The sequence below is a fragment of the Erpetoichthys calabaricus genome, chromosome 10, assembly GCF_900747795.2.
Source record: "Erpetoichthys calabaricus chromosome 10, fErpCal1.3, whole genome shotgun sequence".
Lineage (NCBI taxonomy): Eukaryota > Metazoa > Chordata > Cladistia > Polypteriformes > Polypteridae > Erpetoichthys > Erpetoichthys calabaricus.
The window spans coordinates 40398869-40421562 of NC_041403.2; the positions used below are offsets into that span (position 1 = coordinate 40398869).

The following is a 22694-nucleotide window of genomic DNA, read 5'->3' on the forward strand; positions in this document are numbered from 1 at the left end:
TCCCATTTTGATATTAAGAGAAACTCACAAAATCTTGTGATCAAATAAATACCAAATAATCTATATATATAAAATCCCTATGTGCGTCCAGGTGTCCGTGTGTGGGTGTCTTCTGGTGAAGTGCGCATGCGCGGGGCACGGTGCGATGCACGATATTACTGTCAGAGAAAGTTAGAGGCGTTTTACGGAAATACAAACCAGTATTACTGCGAGAGGAAATTAAAGGTACACAATACAGTGACGCATATTACAGCCACATACAAGCCAGTATTACTGTCAGAGGAGATTAAAGGCATATTACCGACGCGCACGCTTGTATTACCGCCAGAGAAAATTAAAGGTATATTATGGACGTACAAGACGGCTGTGTATTGTGTGTCTTTAATTTTCTGTGACAGTAATACTGGCTTGTACGGCTCTATTCAATAAAGGCATGCACAAAAAGGCGAGCCTCAAAAGGGCGACCTCAATTGGGCGCAGCGAATAAAGGCGCGCGTAAATAAAGATCTGCACCTCTGTTGCTCTTCACATATTCCAGAGCCATTTGAACTAAATTATCTACGAACGCCTTTATTCGCCGCGCTCAATTGAGGTCGCCCTTTTGAAGCTCGCCTTTTTGTGCGCGCCCTTATTGAATAGAGCCGTACAAGCCAGTATTACTGTCACAGAAAATTAAAGACACACAATACACGGTGGCAGCCCACGAAGAACGGTCAGCTCAGCAAGTAAACATCAACAAAAGAAAGGCTGAAAGAAAGAAAAATACGACCAACAAAAAGAATGAGGTCAAAGTCCCTTGCCATTTAATATAGACTGTTCCTACTAATGTTTATGTACCACTGTTCTAGCGCCCGTTATTGTAACGGGCTAAATGCCTAGTTACATATAAGCAGAATTTGTCACGAAGGTTAAAAACGGCCTAATATACTTGGAATTTAAAAATTTTCTTTCCCAAAAAGTAGTTTTGAATTAGAATGGCACTGTCAGTATTGAATAATTTTAACAATAAATTTACTGTAGATTCAACAACTTGCATTATCCTACATTACTACAGATTTTTTGCAGCTACTTTTAATGAGAATCAGAACGTGCCATTTTTTTTCAACAAGTTTAAATAGGGTAATTATTTGTAGTTAACTACTTCAGTAATATGTCTACTTTATCAGTTCCATATGATATTATCACTTGAACAAAGAAAAAAAAAAAGTTTCCAAAGTGACATGTCTTACTTTGCACCCTCTAGAAATATTACTGCATTGCTACTTCTATACGTGCTTCTGTTTCTCTTTTTAGTAAAGTTTCATGGAAAACACAGTAGTGTGAATTCAAGCAAATGACACCTTTTACTGGCTAACTACAAAGATTACAATATGAAGGCTTTCAAGGCAACTCAGGCCCCTTCTTCAGGCAAGATGCATATTGTAATCTTTTTAGTTAGCCAATAAAAGGTGTCATTTTGCTTGACTTCTCACTACGTTCAGTAACACGGTACAACACCCTAGTACTATAGAAAACACTCAAAATAATCACTATATATAATTTCAAAGACTTTTAAATGATAAACTTTATAGGGCATTGGATAAAACTGAACCAGAGCATAATAATTTTAAAATAAAGATGTAAATATTTATAACACGGCAATAGTATTAGATACATAATACAGTATGCTGGATCATTTTTGTTTGCATATAAAATATGTCCATTTCTCCATGCATATTCTGACAACCTGGTGTGGAAATTCTGTATTGCGACGTAAAATGTCAAGAAGAATGCCAGCGATTTCCTCTCTAATAATGTTTTTTAGTTCAGCAATGGTTGTAGGACCTTTGCGATACACTTGACTTTTAAGATGCCCCCACAGAAATAAATCATAAACAGTGAGATCTGGGGATCTTGGAGGCCATGGAATGTCACCACTGCATGAAATGATGTGCCTTCGAAACAATCATTGAATAGCTGTCACGGATTGTCGGGCAATATGCAAACTGTCTCCACCTAGGGACTTCTTTTTGAAGGCTAAACCAGTTTATTTGAAATTACGCAACCTTGTTGTAATTGCATGAGCAGATGGGACACGATCATGACGTCCTAACGGTAATGATGCCGAAATTCCCTTTGCGCAGCAGTCACACTATCACCATTCTTACAAATAGGTTTCACAGAGAACGCTTGTCGTGCACCACTCCACTGCTCCATTATAACTAATGGCATGGGGTTCTAAACGAGGCTGCATTGGTCCCAAACAACTGCCGATACCCTAGGGTCACCAACACCTAGTTCTAAAATTTCCTATTTCCCTGCACCAACTTGTATTTTGATATACTTGTGCCAGTTAATTTTAACAATAAAAATACTAAGTTTTGCAGTATTTGGCATCACAATCAAAACTAAATTTGTAATACTATGACAATCTCCTGCAAACATGTAGAAAATTAACTGAAAGAAAACAAAATGAAGACGACATTATAAAAAGCTTCTCAGATATCACATCTTTCTCATTTCTAATTAAACTAAAGTACAGTAAGACCCCGCTAAACACTGCTCCATTTAACGCTGTTTCAGTATTACACTTTTTTTTTTCGAATTCTAATTTTTCATTGATTCACTTTGCAGTCACATAAAAGTGCAGTTTTTGCTGCAATCACACGACTTGATTAGATACTTGCATGTGCAGTATCAGTGCAGTACAGTACAGAGGAACCTCAGTTCACGACCATAGTTCGTTCCAAAACTCTGGTCGTAAACCGATTTGGTCATGAACCAAAGCAATTTTCCCCCATAGGATTGTATATAAATACAATTAATCTGTTCCAGACCATACGAACTGTATGTAAATATATATTTTTTTAAGTTTTTAAGCATAAATATAGTTAATTAAACCACAGAATGCACAAACCAAGTGCATGTGTGTACTGTATAATATTAACAAAAAGAGCAGCTTACTACTGAAAACGGCAAATATAGGAGTGAGTGGGGATCGAACCAGAAACTCTTGATTACACTTGGTTTGTGTCTGTACTTGTGCAGTTACTTAGAGTTAGATCGGGGGGGAGGGGTGATGTTAGAGCGGGTGAGCTTATTCAGTGCAGCAAGAACATGTTGATCTTTTTTTTCTTTCAGTACATGTACCTTCCCTGTTTATTTGTATATCTTTGCCTGTCTGTCTCTCTATTACACAGTGCTCTGTCTGTCTGTGTGTTATGGATCTTGAAAAAATAAGTTATAAGGACAGTTGTTCCTGTTAATTGCAGTCTCAATTGTTAAAAAAATATTTTAAAAGGAGCATCCCACATGAAAATATAACGATCTCATTAACTGACAGTGCATACCAATTTATAAATTTTATGTCCGTTTGAGATTAAAAAGAAAAAAAGAAGTAACACTTTATCCCCAGCGGGGAATTGAACTCATGTCTGTGAGGCACAGCAAAGCTACTGCACTCTGAGAGGCAAATCTTAGCGCGCTACACCACAGAAACTGTTGTATAGTTCTTGAAGCTTTTGTGAAAGTGTTTATTTGATCTTTGGAACTCGGGCTTTACACATTCTATAGTTTATGCCTACATTTTGTAACATTTATTACTAAAATATGAAAAAGTTTGTTTTAACAATGTGTTTACACAGATTACTGTAGAAACGGTACACACATGAAATGCGTGTGTTCCAAATAACGATCTATTATTTCCACTCTAAAACTCCACTTCACTCCCAGATAATCAATCAAGGCATGAGCTGGGAAAAGTTTGTGCACGTTCTAAGTCGGAGGAGGGATGGAACAGCCGGCTGCTGGCAGCTTGTCTTTTATCAGCACATTTAGAGGACAAAAGACGCTGGCGGAGAGGTGTGAATGGATTTAACAAGCGATTTAAGGTGGGCCGGATCTACGAGTTTTTTCATAGGCTCTGGTAATTCTAGTGTTAACTGCCTTCCTACCTTAGGCAGTGCGAGAGAGAGCTGGACGCATGTGTGTGTGCGTCTGTCTCTCTCTCTCTCTCACGCTGCCTGTGTGTGCGCATCTGTGTGTGTCGTGCTCTCTCGCTCTCTCTCTCTTGCTCGCTGCACAGGAAATGCACAGGGAGAGACTGAACATGTACAAACCGAAAAGGAAACTGGCTTGTTCGTATACCAAGTGTGTGGTCATGAACCGAGGCAAAAGTTTGGCGAACTTTTTGGTCGTAAACCGATTTGTATGTGTACCGAGACATTCGTGAACTGAGGTTCCACTGTACAGTACAGTACATTACGTATCCCTGCTTCGTCACTGTTCACTTCTGATTAGTCATCAACGTTATTGTGTAAGGATATAAACATTTTATTTTACTGTAATAAATAACAATTATCCCTTTTTAGTTTTAAAATGAGTGGTTGCAAAGAAAAAAGTAATTTTGCTGGAAACTAAAATGCAGGTGCTCAGACAATTAGATGCAGGTGAATGCCAAATTAGCATTTCTGAAGATGAGGAACAAAAGGAACTTAACGGATTTTCTAAAAAAAAGTTTAGCCACTATTACGGAAATTATGGATCAGTTTATACAAAACGATCCAAATTTTGCTAGAAGTTCAAAGGAAAGATTAAGTGTCATTGATGCGAGGTCTTGCTATCGACAATTACTTGCTGAACGACAGTGAAAAAGGCCAATGACGTTACATGACTTCTTCACAAAAAAACAAAAAGTCTCAAATCAGAAAGAACTTTCTTCATCACAAACATAAATTATGTATTTACTCGAATATTTTTCATTTTCATAAATTATATATAAATAAAAATCAATATTAGCAATAAAAAATGTCTATAATTAATGTAATAAAAAAGAATTTAATTATACATGTTACAAAATAAAACACTAAAAATTATAGACCTTTTTATTCTCTGTCCTGTTTCACCTCTATCCCCATTATTTACGTGTTAAGATGACCTCGTGTAATGCTGTTTCGTTTAGCGCTGGAATTTCTTGGAACGTATCCCCCCACATTAAGCGGGGTCTTACTGTATAGAAAGAAGAAAATATTTATGAACATGTGTCATTGCATTGACATGCCTATTTCTTTACAGTATCTTAAAATATGAGATTTTCTAATTTGTTCAGACTTTGCACTATTTTGTGGTAAGGTGTTACACCAAAGGGGAGTACATGTCTATAAGGTTTATACAAAAAACCTGTCCATGTTTATTTGGAATTTTCACTGTACCCAATTCTGCAATTCCATCTTTTTAAATTAAGATTTTTGGCTTCAAAGATGTATTCAGCAGTAGATAACACCTTTTAACCTTCCTCTGGAATAGTTCATCGAGACAGTGTTTTACAGTTAAGCAATCTGTATTGTATTAAACAGAGAGAGAGAGAGAGAGAGAGAGAGAGAGAGAGAGAGAGAGAGAAACATAGTATGCGACAGACTTACAAAATGTTCAGTGCATGTCCAATATGTTTAAAATTTTAAACTTCTAAAACTATAGGAGCCTAGATTCAGTTACCAGCCTGGTCAAAAAATATGTAACATCAGCAGTTTCCTTGTTTCTGCATGGGAATTAGTTAAACTTTGTTGGGACATGTATGGGTGAGTATGCCTTATAGCAGGCTGGCACCAAAACCTGGGGTTATTTAACGCCTTGTGCAGTGACTCTAAATTGAATAAACAAAATTAGAAAAAGGGTGGAGAAAATACATGTCCATTACTAAAGCCAAGTACTAGAGAGCACTACAAACTAGAGTAGTCTCTCAAACCCCAGTTCACAAGAGAGCTTAAATGTTGATTTATGCTGAATTTAGAATTGAAAAACTGATGTATGCAAAATGGAGTTGGAGAAGCAATACACCCAAGTTGAAATCACTTGTCACATTCATATGCAATTTTCACAGATTTCTGCAGATGCTTTGATTTACATGTGAACTGTAAATCTGGTTCGGCTATAGTAAAGTTCCATGAGCAAAGGAAAATAATGTCCATAAAATAAAAATAAAAAATTAAGGGACTGCAAACAATCATAAGATGATTGAAATTTTACTTTATGCTTAATTAATGTGAACACTACTCAGTAGTCAAAAACTGAAAATAGTTAAAATTTCTAATGATAGTGTATGAAAGTTTAATACTTCATTGTGAAACTAACATGAACAGTCTACACACACTTAATGGTAATGTACTCTAAATGTTGCCCCAAGAATTAACACCCTTGTATTCAATAACTTGTATAAAAGAATGTTTTAAATCAAAAATTCTAATGTTCAATATTTGAAAACTGACCTATTGCAAAGAAGGGAGATTAATCTTGTAAAGACAAAAATATGCAATTTTTCTTACTGGATTAAAAATTGGACAATTTTTTGACATAAAGAGTTTCAAGATATCAACTTCAACAACTTTAGTTAAACATAAAGCTGTAATACATCACAATATAGTGCAGCAATTAATTTCACTATTGTAATATTTTAAAACATAAAAATATTGCATCTGCTTCATATTGTGACTATAGGGATTATACCATATTGTAGGTCACTCAACAATTTTCTCCCTAACAGTTACAGTTTTACATAATCTTCATAATTCTAAATTATCAGACTTACTATACATTAATATGATTTAGAAAAAGGCTGCAATTACACAAGTTAAATAAGACGTTGACTATAGTTAAAGAATATCTCAGCTGTCATTTGATCTGAGAGATGATGCCTCAAAGTTCCTCTTTGCCAACTAATTTCTCACTTTAATACCAGTAGCCGAATTGACCATATGCTACTACTCCATGTATTCAGTCACTGTCCACTTTCCAGCACTGTCCAGCAACTCATGTTTGTCAGGCAGTGTAACCTCATAACAAAAATAACATTAGCTTGAATAACTTTTACACTACACTAGGAATGTCATTTACAGCAGTCAGTACTTATGTATTTAAAAATGTATATTATTTCATTGTCTTCCTATCACATTTAAAAGTTTCTTTCAAAATAAAAACTACAGTTTATCAGATGATGGATATTTTAAAAGGTTGACTTCCATCATATACCCACACATTTCAGAGTACTGTATTCAGAATTAACTAAGATGGACAAAAATGGTAATAAAAAATATTCACAATTAGATTTTAAAAGAAAGAATATTTTTAAACTGAATATAAACATGCAACAGTTGGAAGTAAAGGATTAGTTTTGTTCTATATTAAAAGAACCTCTTACCAAAGGAGGTTTTGAAGTTATTGGTCCAAAAGGGCAAGGGAGATTCATCTTGTTCATTAAATGAAGCACCTATTAAATCAGATTATAAAAATATTTTACCCATTTTAAAACAAGCAGTACTGTAATCCAGTAAATACAGTTGTATAAAAAGTGTGAATTACCAAGATGCCTGCATTAATTACTTATGAAAATGCATTCTAATCTTAAATTCATAATATTAGATAAACACAATCTTTTTTTAGTTAATAACACAAAAACAATTGTATTTGTCTTGCTAATACTGTATGTACTGTTTAAATATTCATGGTACCGGCTGGAAAAAGTATGTGAACCCTTGTATTTACTGACTGGTAAAGTCTCCTTTACCAGCAAAAACCAATGCCAAACATTTCCTGTATCTGCTGTTCAGACTTGCACAATGGTAAGGAGAAATTTTAAACCACTACACTTTGCAACACTGTTTCAGCTCACTGATATTTCCGTTATTCTGAGATGCCTTGTGTGAATAGCCCTTTTCAGGTCATACAAACGTATTTCAATCTGGCCATCCCCGAACATGCATTTGGTTCTTTTGAAGCCTTCCTTGTGTGAACTTTCTTCTGTGTCTGGGTCACTGTCTTGCTGTATTAAGTAGCTTCCATTAAGCTTCAGGTATTAGGCCACTAATACTGACATTCTCAGGTAAACTTTCTTACTGCTGTACTCATTAATTCATGTGTGACAGCAAACTGTTCACAGCAAAGGTTACAAAGCAGCCCCAAAACATGATGATCCTTCAGACATGTTTTATGGTCAGAATGCGGGTTTGGTGGGCAGTGCTTTTTTCCTCCGAAAATAGCATTGTACAGTTCCACCAAGGTGTTTAAAAAAAATGCTTTTGTAACATTTTCAGGCTTTATGCATCTGTAATTCTTCTTGTACAGTCTTCTGATATATCATTTTATTAGGGTATTGTAGACTTATCACAAATAAAGCCCAAGGTTAAGGTTTTTTTTTGTTCATTTTTTAATGTCTTGTTTTTTGCATTACATCTTAGGTCCAGAGCATAACACTCTCTGAACCGCAGGTATTTTCTGGGTGGAATATTGGAAAGTTGGCAAAAAATTACCAGTGGCAGGACCAGATTTTGTGAGGAGTGAAAGCCCGACAATATTTGTTTTAGACAGAAATTTCCAGAGTTTTTTACAATTTTTGAAGTAAGGGCACTAATATTCTCAGTAGTTGCAGCAGAAAAACAAAATGAATCTTTGTGCGTTTTATAATTTCTGTGTGAACTTGCTACCGACTGTGCCTACCTATTTAACTACAACATTCTGTAATACCTTTACCCTGCATATTACCAAGAGAACAATGAGATAATGTCATTTAATACTTTGGTGTTCATATGAATGACATATGGTACACCTTGAGATCCCTTCAGTTTGTTTTGTCCAGCACCTGCTGACTCACCTGCACGAGAAAACCCAAACAGATGATATACTACTCGACCTGCTTTCTTGTTGAGCTTTTTAGAGTCTGTCCCCACTGCCCCTCCTTTATTTATGCCCCTTCGAACCTGAAAAAACCCTCATTTTTACACTATTTTAGGACCATTTTCTTATGCAGGAAATTACAATCTTATGATAAAGGGTCAACCTACAGGTGTCTTCAACAAAAATGATCAGAATTGCTTGAAGCTGTACATGCCACATGAATTGACTCCAGGGGCTTCACCCCTTAAAGGGATACAAGAGGTCAAAGTTACTCCTTTTTACAAAACTCTCAAAAAGATGGGGGATCAGTAACACAGGCATATGGAGTGTTGTTTAATGCTATTTTGAAGTTGTTGATCCTGTATTCAGATCCAGCTGGTTGGAAAAAGGATGGATGGATGATCACGAACATGGTAATATTTTTGATATTTGAACTTTACTGGTCCTCCTAGCCTTCTGAGAGCTACTCCCAAAATGTTAAAAATGACCGTATGGGGTTTTGTTTTAGGCTATTTCAAGGTCAGTGATCAGAAAGGTTGTGCTCTTTTTGATCCTTTACTAAGGATGTTGCCATCTTTGCAGCTTTATCAGAGGGTGGAAATGACAAATATAGATATATGCCAAAAAGTTAAGCACGTTTAAATATTTTGGGACATTTAGATAAGATATAGGTGTATTAAAGATTATACTATTTATCTGTATTCTGATTGGTGCGAACTAATGTGTTTCTTAACTCTGATATGTAAATGAATCTTTTACATCATATAATTGCTTTTAATAATAATAATAATAATAATAATAATTCTTTGCATGTATATAGCGCTTTTCTCACTACTCAAAGCGCTCAGCAATTGCAGGTTAAAGGCCTTGCTCAAGTGCCCAACAGAGCAGAGTGCTATTTGGCATTTACGGGATTCGAACCGGCAACCTTCCAATTGCCAGTGCAAATCCCTAGCCTCACAGCCACCACTCCAGTCTTGTCATAAAGAACTAGGCTGTTCACATGGGAGACTTACTCAAGCTTGCTGTATTAAAGGACATCCATCTTTGGATTAGTTTGTAACAGTGACATTCACCTATGCATTATTTACAGATTATTTCCCTAGCAGAAGTGCTAAACATTTGTTCTGGCATTACATTTATATATGGTGCCCAGAGATTACTATTTCCGGATAAACTTGATTTACAGTAAGTATGGTTTTTTTTATTGTTTTGTTTTGCACCAAAATGTTGGTGAGCCACTTTGTGACAGCAATCTCCAGGGAAGATGATGGTTCTACACCAACTCCTCAACTCTCCATCTGTCTGACCTACGTTGCCATTTAATTTTTTGATAAAGTTCTACATATCAAGAAACAGTTTTACAGCAAAGATTATCATCTCCCTGTCCACGTGGTTCAATTTTTTTTCTTGTGGTTTCAGTCTGTTTATAGGCAACTTACATTTTCACAGTTATAATGCTATTTTCTACAACCACTACAAACACAAATATTCTGTGCAGTTTATATTTTAAAAATCCAATTGTAATATCATTATTTTCATGATGCTATTTTAAAGCACCAAATGCTCAAAACAGATGGAACTGGTAGATGTGCAAAGAACAATCAAAACCAACCAGTAAAGCACAGTAAAAAAAAAAAAAAAAAAAAAAGACCAGAAAGTCAGACATTTGGATCAGATTTTCAATTCAGATGGAAAGTATGCAGCCTACTAGAACAAATGTGGATATGTGTTAAGGTACCGATGACACGATTTAGGTACCTGCAACTGGTTTGCTTACCTCCCCAAGACCAAACCAAACTGTGTTTCACAAAAAGGAACATGTTCTCCTCATTGAGCACTAAGCAAGAAATAGTGAAATATGTTAAACTTGTAAGTCAAGCAATTTGTTCCTACTGTATGTTTTACTAGTCTGTGCAAGCTTTGTGCAGCATGTGAAGCTCAATATATTGTTGATACATCTGCAAAATGTGACAATTTTTTTATTTATTTATTTGCTAATCAGATTTTATATTGCTTTTGTTATTTCTTCATTTTGGGAACTAGACTGAGTTCATTACAAAGCAATCTAGTTCATGTGAATAGATCTAAACAGACAACCCTGAACACAGCTGTATTATACATTTATGATGTTTCAAGAATTTACCATTAACTGACACAAATAAGCTAATATTTTACATTATCCTTTTCTTCATAAATGCAAGCTAATCCAAAGAAAAAAAAATGTTTTACCATTTTTAGTATTTTTTTTACATTCTAAATTTGAAAAAATTTCACTTTCAATAATAAAAGTACAAACTTGCACATATTTGGGATACCAATTTGAAATATCCAGAGTAACTAATGCAAAATTAGATTAAATTCCACTATACACCAAAACACTAGTCAAAACAATTATTTCACACACAAACAAAAAAAAAAAGACACAAATTCACAACGGGCACAACAGGCTAATTTCTTAAACATTATTATGCCAACTAAGTGTTTTTAATCAAACAAAACTAAAAAAAATATGCATTTACTACAGCTGTATATCTTGAATTAGAATGGTTTCTGAACTAATTGGGTAGTTATACACATCAATTTCTCCTAAAAGAAATGGGACATTGCAGACCTTGTAAGTTATAGAACAGCACCACCAAGTGACAAAGAATTAAAATTTAAATTTCCCCTTGAAAGGTTTAGATAGTATAAGCTAACACCTTTTTCATAATTCTACTTAATCACTGAATCTATATCCTGATACTTTACATTTTAGGAAGTCATGTGATATGCAGCAGTCACTCTTCTGCTACTGTAGGTTTCTTTTACCAGTTTTAATGAATTCAAACCTCCTAGACATTTTGCCAGTTAAATGATGCCACAAGTGGTTTAAAAACATTGCTGAAAGTGTAACAGTGATATGCTTAAGCGATGTAAACAACGAAGTCTACTGCTTTATGTCATTCTAATCTTCACTTAAAATTTTTATTATCTTTGTCTTAAACTATATTATTCAAACTTTACCATCACATCATGAAAATGTGACAGACGCTGATCAGAAGTTAGCAAACCTTTTTTTTTTTAAGCAAGGGTTACTTGCAATGCTGAGTTTTATATCAAGGCCAAACAATGCAAATAGACTCATCCAACCAGAATGTACTTTCTTTCCTCTAAAAGCCCATGGAATAATACTCCCACCCAAGGTACAATTTATAAAATTGAAGTTGATAGCAACAAATATGAATTTGTAACCTGAAACACACATCCATGACCAACAAAGTAAGGCAAACAAGCCGCCCATTCAAGCAAATGTGAAATAATTTGGTTAATAATTTATAGTGTGTCATTCATTCTCTACAGAAATGTCTGAAAGATTACATTCTACTAATAGAAATTTATAAATGTTTCATCGTCCTTACCATCTATGTCATATCTTATCAGCAAAATAAGTTGGGTGCACCTTGACTTGCCCATCGTTAAACAATTCTAAAATATTACAAGGTAGCCTCCAGAAACAAAGTTAACTCCATCCTATCATCAATGTCTAACGATTCACCAGGTCCCTAATTAATAAGGTATCTATCTATCTATCTATCTATCTATCTATCTATCTATCTATCTATCTAATTGGTAATTTTCCATCAGTACAAAAATCTGTTACTTAATGGGAAAAGTAATCTTGTTTAGAGTATCGGATCATTACAAACTTAACAAGTCATTAATGCTCTCAGCTGTTTCAATATTTGTTGTTTTAATTTAAAAAAATACTAAAAAAAAAGTCATTTAAAATGGAATAAAAATCTAAATTTACTTTGTTATTAGCAGTGTAATGAGCATTGACATTTAAAAAAAAAAAAAAAAAAACTTTAAACATAAATCATTGAAACATTCTGCTTACATCTTCATTCCAGGTTTTTTAATCAACATTTTGTACTTACACTCTTCAGGAAAGAAAACGGGATAAATAAGTAAAGTACAACCTGACAGGTTTGCCACTTTGGAACAACATGCCCACACTGGACATTGCACATATGACTAGATGTTGAACCAGAAACAAATGTATGAAAATAATGGGAAAACTGAATCTACTGCAGCTATGAGAAAGAGCAGAATCTGTTTAAATTATATGCAAGATTGGTTTAGATGGTAGATAGTTTTTCAATTAGCTTACAAAGTATTTTGTAATACTTTTATAATTCCTGTTAGTGTTTTTGTGATCAAATTTATATTATTAAAATGAGATAGGACAATGTGAGTCAAGGTTACAAAAATAAATTAATTTTAAACTGTATAAACACAGCCCATCTTGAGACAGATCTAAAAAGGAGCATAAAAAAGCATCAAATTGAAGGACCAGCACACACCCTGTAGATGACATAAATGAACAAAAGAGAGAAGAGAAGAAGTCAGGGTGAGATGGATGGTGGCTCCTCTGGGTGGTGTACAGTGGTGTGCCAGCAGATTAGATATGTTGGGGTACGGTTAAAGGGAAGCTTTGCAAAGGAGTAAATATGAACCCAAGACAGGTTTGGGCTGAGAAAGGGCTGAAGTGAACAAGTACAACTCAGCACTGATTCATCTAATTTAGCTGGGTCTTTCTTACCCAGGTATGACATCTAATATTGCTGAAATGCTGGTCCAAGCACTCTTAGCAGTTAACACTTCCATAAAGTGCAAAATGATGATGGTAAAGTGGTATAAACACATCACAATTGTGGACTCACAGAGACAGGAACCTGAATTTAACAAGCAGGGTAATCACTGTCTGTGTAGGTTTGTGTATTCTCTACAGATTTTTCCCTATGCCCCAAAGATGCTTGTAAATCTGAATTGGCCTCAGAGAGGACTGAGTGTGTGTGTGTGTGTTGAAGAGAGAGAAAGTGCCCTGCAAGTAAGTATTCATTCAGACTTTGTTTCTTCCTCGCATCAAATGCTGTTGGGACAGAATCTTGCTCCCCTTATGCTAGAGTGGATGAGGATATTTCAGAAAATTGATAGATAAATATTGCAAAAAGTAAATATTGTGAATTATAGAAATATCCTTACTTACTTGAACGTAGAATTTTGGTACACTAGCCATTGCATTTGCTACATTTGCCAAAATTACATTTGTTGGAGGTGGGTATAAATACTTCAGGCAAGGGTTTGGATGGAATTTTAACCTGAAGAGAAAAACATATGTTTTGCTTAATGTAACTTCAACTTTAATAGAAAAACTAGTCAGTAAAACCTACATGATCATATCCTTATTACAAATGTGCAGACAATATTTTTGATTAGTAAAATCACATTGCAAACAGTTCATGCAGATGTTTCATTGTTTAGACAAAAATCTTTAACTAAATTGTAAACTATTATTGAATAAAAAATTACCTGCAAACTGAAAGATTGTTCTATCTGAAGCTTCACAATAATGAAGAAACACAATAAGGAAACATAAGTAATACTAAACTGTGTTTGTGCTACTAAGACTAACCATAAATAAGAGGTTCCAACTTTCCATTATCAATTTAAACACCAAATTTACGTTCAAGTTAGAAAGCTACAAATAACCTGAAGATCATACTTCCTATCAATTGCTGACCTCTGATAGCAAAAAAAGTGCAACAACTGTTTACAATAATAAACTCAACATTTAAAGAAAGTAAGTTACGTATTACTCATTTTTCAACAACTCATATTTGCTCATTGAATTCTGAGGAATACAATAAAAGTTGCTTTATATCAGTGGTTATATGTTAAGATACTACTAAACCAATGTTACAATTCCTACTGTACAACTGTACTGAAATGCAAATGACCAATATCACAGGATGCTTAAATAAAAAATGACAAGCTGCCAGTAAAGAGAGAGAAAAAAAAAAAAGATGACTGCCCTTCCCTGTTCAAAATTGATTTTTTTTTTTTTTATTTATTAGTTGACACCGGTTATAATATGTGCATGGAGTAGTAACAGGCACATCCAACCAGGGTATCACACCTTGAAAGAAGAATTTTAAGCAGTGGAGAATGAACATGCAACACTTAATGCACAAGATGGCAAAAAACAGACTAACTACTCATAACACCTAATTTTTTAATATTATTATTGATCAGTTATTAGACATTGCGATGGGACATTGTAGCGTGAGGCTGGGGTTCTTGCCCGGCTGGGACACCTCCGCACTGGGAGGACCAGGGAAGCAAGCGTGGCTACAGCGTTATCTCCCCCGGGACGCTAGATGGTAACCCCTCTGGGTTGCAGCGGTGCCTCAGACTCCCGCAGGGCTTCATAGGAGTTGGGAGTGTGGTGCAGCCCTGTTGGGATCCGCAGGCGCCACCAGGGGGTGCTGCAGCAGGAGCTGCCGAGCCCTTATGGGCAGTTCTTCCGCCACAGCCAGAAGTGCTGCTGGAAACAAGTAATCAAGCACCTGGAGCACTTCCAGGTGCCTTATAAAAGGAGCCAGCAGCCACTACTTTGGAAGCCAGAGTCGGGAGGAGGTGCGATGAAGCTTGACCTGAGGATTGAAGGAGGAGAAGGAAAAGAGTGAAGAAAGAGACTTGTGGTATTGTGCTGTGCTTGTGCATGAACTGTGTTATACTTTTGGGGAACGGGGAAGGCATTTCCCACAAGGGAAAAAGAAAAAAATAAACCTTGTGTGCCTTGGACTTGTGTCCCACGCTTGTCTGTGTCAGGTTCAGCTGGCGGTGCCAGCCTGGTAGGCTACAGGCATACATACTACAGAATTGGCTGTGTGGAATAGTAATAATAAAAAAGAAAAATAAATAAATAAATTGGGGTAAATAGTGCATTTGCAGGTGAGATTCTCAACTCCTTGAAGAACACTATATAAAACAACTGACAAAAAAATGCTGCCACATAAAGGATACCTTTATAGTGTGTGATTACAATTGCATGCGCAATATGTTATGCCTTTTGTGCAGGACAGCAACTAGGCAGCAACGGAACAACAGCAGCATTATTACACATATTCCAACAATGAAGTTAGAGTATTCACCCAAATATACATATACAGACCTGTCCAGTAGGTGGTAACAGGTTAAATGAATAAATAACTAAAATAACGAGCCTTTGTTTTAAGTTTAATTGCAGCTCCTATCTGGCTATGTAATCAAGCAGCTAAACCACCCATTCCAAAAACTCTAAATGAAGCTCATCTTGTCATTTACCAACAGTAGTGACATCACACACGGACACATGAGCACATAGCCCAACAGCAGAAGCAGCACCAGCATTTTACATGTGGCTTCAAATGCATATGGCACCCAGTGCATCAAAATATTAAATTAGAAACCCTTTGCAGTTCCTGAATTAATGTTAAAAATATGGTACAAATTACACTATTTATCTTGGTAGCTGCTGTACTTTAGACTAAATGACAGTAAGTGTAATACCCTTACTGTAATATGAGGATTTCCTAGTTATATGTAATAATAGTACAGAAACACAGTCAACCCTATTAAACAACTCATCTAATTTGCAATGTTTGTTATCTCTATGCATGATGCATCCTCTTAAAACCTCTGCACTAAATAAATGCAACCTATGTTTAGGGTTGCTCCAATAATATTGTAATTATGAATGTGTGATCTGTTACACCTATAACTTGGGTTATAGTTTATATTAGTGCCATTTATTCCTTTATAGTTGAAAATTGTTTGAAGCTTCCAGATTCAAACAGATCTGAGATTTACAGAGACAGAGCATTCTCACCAAGAACTTCAACACACACAAAAAAAATCTGGAACCAACTTGCAAGTCATTTAGTTGAAGCAAAGACATTGATTAGCTTGAGCATGGGATAAATTAGTATTATTATTATTATGAACCAAATGTTCCTTATAGTCTTGTGTAAAAAATGTAAACTCAACACATGACTACAAAAACTGACAATGCTACAAGCAATTTCAATCATTAAAATAATTGATCATTGCAAAAATGTTTAAAACACTTAAGTGTCAGATTTGTACTGTTGATGAAACAAAAAAAATGTAATGTACCATAAAATAAGCAAGTAGATTCAAAGTAGCAAAAACATAAGAAATTTCCTGATCAGTGCATTGTTAAAAACATTTCTTAAACAAAATTAATGATTTTAAGCTAAAAAAGTATTGGAATTGTAATTACATTACAATAATATTACTTGTGAACTCATAAAAACTGCAGAAATACTGAAATGAACTTACCCTAAACTGGGAGCCACCCCAGTTTCTACCACAGGAATTTCAGGTAACACTGCTTCAGGCTTCCCCTTAGAATCTGAAATTTTATCCTTACTTAAATTAAAAACGAAAAGACAGAACACTGTTACAATAACATACTTAATTCCAATAATTAATTCAAACGTATTCTTGAGCAAAACACTTTCTGATAAATTTGATACCATTACTCCCTCTAGTGGAAGGAAAAATGTAAGACAAAAAAGACTTTAGAAGGCAGACAGACACAGGAGATAGTACTTTATTGATCCCCGAGGGGAAATGTGCCAATTTTTGCTAACTAGTCAATAAGAAAGCAAACTAGTCAAAATCTTTTCAAATGAAATCACAGTGGGATCACTGTATCCTTGAAAATGATTGTTGATACAATACTAAGAAAAGATCGTGTATAACTCAAAATTCTTTTCATCTTTGGGCTATATAACCTATAACACTTACCTTGTGTCTGAAATCGCTGGTTGATTTGAAAGATGAATACTGTCTTGATCTTTTGCAAATTCTACAACTAAAGTATGACTCAGAATTTTCATTTGATGCAGTCTACCAAGCGCCTGAAATAATCACAAGCAAAGGTATGAATAATTTAGGCCAAAGTGTTTATACTAAATACTTTAGTAATATTAATTAAATAATTCATGCCTTTTAAAATATTTTTATAAAACACAGTTTTCACCTTTTAACTAGCATTTGGAAAAACTGTAGTCTGCATAAACCATATATTTCAAACACGAAAAATAATTAAGACATGGGTGTTTAGGTCTTCTTTCTTATACTGTATTCACAATTTTTACCAGATATACTATTAAACAATAAAGTCTGTGCTGTAGTAAATCGGAAAGAAAAATTATAATAATTTGCGATTTTTAATGGATTGGAAGTGTTTTTGTTCAAATGCAAAAAAAAAAAAAAAAAATATATGATTAACAGGACTGGAGTGTTTTAAATCAACTCAATAATACAGCTGCATACGGGATTTAAAGTCATGATGTTGTTATCTTGGCCAGATGTGGTTGCAAGCCTTTTTGTAAGGCATGTATCCCATTAAGAGAAAAATTTGTAACAACTGCAGTAAATGCTTCAACAAAATCCATATAATCAACAAATATATTGTTTTCCAGCAACTACGAAATGAGAAATAAGCACAGGTTATTACAAAATGTGCCATGCTCTCTTTAAGGTTAAAAAAAAACAAAAAACAAAAAAAAACACATGGCTTCCAGTTTCACAGAGCTCATAACTCCTTGAGTATTGTAAAAGGCATCAAAATTAATCTATTGATTAATAATGAATACAACACTGTATACTGCTATGGACATTAAGATAATATCAATGTACCCAGTTTTCTTTCCATGCCTGGAATAATGCTAAGACACAGGATCTATCAAAAGTTTGCATTTATCTAAAAAAGACACAGTAATAACTAATGCCAAGATAACAACAATGACAAATAAACTACAGTAGCCCCTTTGGTCTTTCACAGCTAACTGTCTCCCATCATGCCCTCCTTTATTGTAATCCTCTTCCTATCACCAGCATATCAATAGGTATTAAATTAACGTATACTTAATATTTTTTATTTCTCTAAAAGAAAATTCTTTATAATCTGGAATGAAATTTAAATGTATAATTCATTGGCTTTACAGCAAATAATTCTACAATAAATTACAATCAAGACCACTGTACCCTCAATCACATTTCACATCTTTGAAATGTGCAGTTAGTATTTTCAACCACTGACAAACATATTTAAAAAATGAGAAACAAAGCGTTATAAAAGAGAGGATAATACTTCAGCTCAGTCTAAACATGTTTATTAAAATATGTCATTGCTTGCTAACAGAACAAACTGTAGTCTAATGTAAATACATGATGTTAATTAGGCAAATTTTAAGGCCCTAACTTCTATATTGATATATTTAAAATGTTTTACTATAGAACCGCCATTGATAATTATATTTTTGTGTTTCTCTAAATTTTGAATTGGATACATTTAGTAAATTTACCAAAAGATACAATGCGCACTTTAACAATCTCCATTATCTGACACACACAAATGAAAAGGCATTAAGTTTTGATTGCTGTTATTCAATACAACTGTAATTTCAGTTACATGTTTAAAAAAGTTATACCAAAAAATGTTAGCAAGCTACATGCACCTTATATAACACAAATACACAGACAAATTTCATATCAACAAGCAAGAAATGTCAACAATTTAAAACCTCCAAAGTTGCAAATTCCCAGTTTTACTACAAATATAAAAACTGAAGAAACAAAACTGTATTTTTTTCCTCTTAGATATTAATTTCAGAAACCATATATTATTTTGTAAATACACGCACCTTGAAGGCTGAAAATTCAGATTCAAAGTTTGCAAATGCTGTATGTTTCTGAAATTGAAATGTAAAAACAATTAAAACAGGCATATTTAAATAATGTCATATAAAAGTAAGGATTACTGTTAAAACCATAAAAACCTACTATGATTTCCACTTAACGCACCATTATTGTTGTCAAATAACATACTGTCACCAAATTAATCGAGTCAGGATGGATAAGGGCATGGAGCTCATCCCACCAACATGTGATGCAATGAGGGAACTAATCCTTTAAAAGGTGGCAGTCCACCGCAGGGTACACTCATATGCCCACACTCACACTAAAACAAGACAATATACAGTTCCCAATTAGCTAAAATATACACACATACATACATACATACATACATACATACATACACAAAAAGAAACACAGGGGGAGCGTGAAACCTCTATAGGCAATGTTCAATCCGAGACCTCAAATCCATGACTACAATACAGAGCACACAAACTGCAATCCAGATGTGCTAGGCAACACAACATACACAAATATAAAACACTGACTAACCATCCTTCCTTTGTCTGAAAACACTCGGACAGAAACAGCACCGAAATATTTCAGGAGGTCCTCTTTCTCATTCCTATTCAGTTCCGAAGGCAGATGACGAATAATCAGGGTTTTACTTTTCCTGAAGTTAAACGGATCACGCTCTTGATGGCCTGCCAGGTTCATGATTCTGCAGAAAATATGAAGAAAATAAAAAGGTCCAGATTTCTGCATATTAACTCTTCATCACTTTCTATTCATGTAAAGTTGGCAGCGCATGGTTCTGGCGTAGGTAAAAATCTTATGACAAAATATACTCAAAAACTGCGCAATCGTGCAAAATTTAGAATAACTAAAAACACATTGGTTGCATGAAAAAAAAAATACTTAACCAAAAAACTGTAAAAGACTCGAACGAACTACTTAGTCGCCTTGGCATCGTGCAAGTAATTGTAAAAATAAGTAAGAATACGAAGCCAAAAGTATGTTATTCAATAAGTCACAAATAATAATATACTTGTTTCTAAAAACGTTCCTAGACAAATCTCATTTATCTGGTTTTACATTTACTTAAACATCCCATAGTAAAAGAAAAGCCATTCAAATTTCAGTAGTATTGTTGGTGAAGAGATATAACGTTGCAGTTTTAAATTCTGCTGTACAATTTAGATAACAATACAATCAACACCAATTACATTTTTGCATTTTCAATTAAACAAAAAACAAAAAAAAAATACTAATCACAAGATACATACTATACCTAGATAGCGAAGCCAAATGTACACACTGTAGATAAATTTCCGGAACATACACAAATACAGTCAACCAATGATATTAAAACGGCGTTCTTCTAACGATTTCAATTGAGAAACTGAAACGTCAATCATATACGTTGACAAACTGTCGTTGGTAATTGGATAATATTTCCTCTAGAGGCGGGCTCATACGGTGAAGCGAGAGCTCCTCGTCGTTTTTTTTAAGTAAAATAGCACGATTGTAGCGGCCTCTAGCTGTACGGTGCCGATCTGTTAAACATCGCACAGAACACGGTTCTCAACAGATTATAACTGTGTCTGACTGTATGGTTGCAAATTAATATCATGGGAAAGCTCCCTATCATTTAAAATGTCCCTTAATTAATTTGAAGAGATAGTTAGATAGATAGATAGATAGATAGATAGATAGATAGATAGATAGATAGATAGATAGATAGATAGATAGAAAAGGCACTATATGAAGGTATTATATAAAACTAGCTGAAATATCCAGCGTTGCCCAGGAGGAAAATAGTGTTTTTTTAATTGTAAAAATAAAAATAAATTAACAAACAATGGGCGGTACGGTGGCACAGTGGGTAGCACTGCTGCCTCGCAGTTAGGAGACCTGGGTTCACTTCCCGGGTCCTCCCTGCGTGGAGTTTGTATGTTCTCCCTGTGTCTGCGTGGGTTTCCTCCCACAGTCCAAAGACATGCAGGTTTGGTGCATTTGCAATTCTAAATTGGCCCTAGTGTGTGCTTGGTGTGTGGGTGTGTTTGTGTGTGTCCTGCGGTGGGTTGGCACCCTGCCTGGGATTGGTTCCTGCCTTGTGCCCTGTGTTGGCTGGGATTGGCTCCAGCAGACCCCCGTGACCCTGTGTTCGGATTCAGCGGGTTGGAAAATGGATGGATGGATGGATGAAGGTATTATATAAAACTAGCTGAAATACCCAGCGTTGCCCAGGAGGAAAATAAAGTGTTTTTTTAATTGTAAAAATAAAAATAAATTAACAAACAATGGCCGGCACGGTGGCGCAGTGGGTAGCACTGCTGCCTCGCAGTTAGGAGACCCGAGTTCACTTCTCGGGTCCTCCCTGTGTGGAATTTGTATGTTCTCCCCATGTCTGCGTGGGTTTCCTCCCACAGTCCAAAGACATGCAGGTTTGGTGCATTTGCAATTCTAAATTGGCCCTTGTGTGTGTGTGTGTGTGTGTGTGTGCGTGTGTGTGCGTGTGTGTGTGTGTGTGTGCACGCCCTGCGGTGAGCTGGCACCCTGCCCGGGGTTTGTTTTCTGCCTTGCGCCCTGTGTTGGCTGGGATTGGTTCCAGCAGACCCGTGACCGTGTAGTTAGGATATAGCGGGTTGGATAATGGATGGATAACAAACAATGAAGACTCACTAATGTGCTTTATTTGTCCACAATGGGAAATTTAAACTTTACAGAAGTTCATCAGAGAGAGGGAAAAATATAATATATTGATATTATAAAAAACACCAACTCCCCAAACATGCGTAATAACATTGTATACTAGACGGCTGTTGCTGCCCATAACAAGCTTGTAGGTGGCAGTAAGGTGGTCAGACCTGTCCAGATGTACATATAAAGGCATTAACATCAGAATACGGCTGGTCCACAGAAGGAACATGCCATTAGAAGTCGGTTCAATCCAAAGTTGCCTGGTTTAAGTCATCAGCATTCACAATAACACATCTTTACAGTATCGTGACACACAGACACACTTGATTTATCAAGTAAACCAGTTTCTTTACTCTTTTTCTTAATACTGGTAGCATTTTACATTCAAATAATGCGAACAACCACTAAAAATGTCAATATTCAGATTAAGCCTACCTCCTTTAGTCCCGACACCAGGACACAATACACCAGGCAGCATCAGTTAGTGGTGGTAGAACAATCTCCTTGCAAAAAGTCACAGAACAAAATTAAATACAACAAATTGTTTAAAATTCAACATCAAAGAAATTGTAATTAAAGGTCTAATTTTAGGTGCACTGCTGCAGAGCCTCCTGGGATGTTTAAGCCATCCATCGCTACAGTGTTGATAACAAAGTGAAACACTTCTGATGAGTTTAAAAATAATGTAACGACACTAACAAGTTACTTCAGCCACGTATGAGTCAGCCCAATATGAGCTGGCATTATATCAAGAGTGGCAGGGGCACCTATATAAACGACAAGCCGGAAAAGTCACTTTTCTAACTATAGTG

General features: G+C 35.3%; 1 protein-coding gene across 1 annotated transcript in view; it reads right to left on the reverse strand.

Moving 5' to 3' along the window:
* The window catches only part of rnpc3 (RNA-binding region (RNP1, RRM) containing 3), a 34509-nt gene extending 13978 nt beyond the window's left edge, over nucleotides 1-20531 (reverse strand). The window contains exons 1-7 of the mRNA XM_051933217.1: nucleotides 20466-20531; nucleotides 19732-19900; nucleotides 19188-19235; nucleotides 17284-17396; nucleotides 16813-16902; nucleotides 13676-13787; nucleotides 7172-7240 (exon numbers count right to left, since the gene is read on the reverse strand). Coding sequence (XP_051789177.1) covers nucleotides 7172-7240; nucleotides 13676-13787; nucleotides 16813-16902; nucleotides 17284-17396; nucleotides 19188-19235; nucleotides 19732-19896 — 597 coding nt within the window. The 5' untranslated portion in view covers nucleotides 19897-19900; nucleotides 20466-20531. The remainder of the gene's footprint in view (nucleotides 1-7171; nucleotides 7241-13675; nucleotides 13788-16812; nucleotides 16903-17283; nucleotides 17397-19187; nucleotides 19236-19731; nucleotides 19901-20465) is intronic.
* Between the last annotated feature and the right edge of the window lie 2163 nt (nucleotides 20532-22694).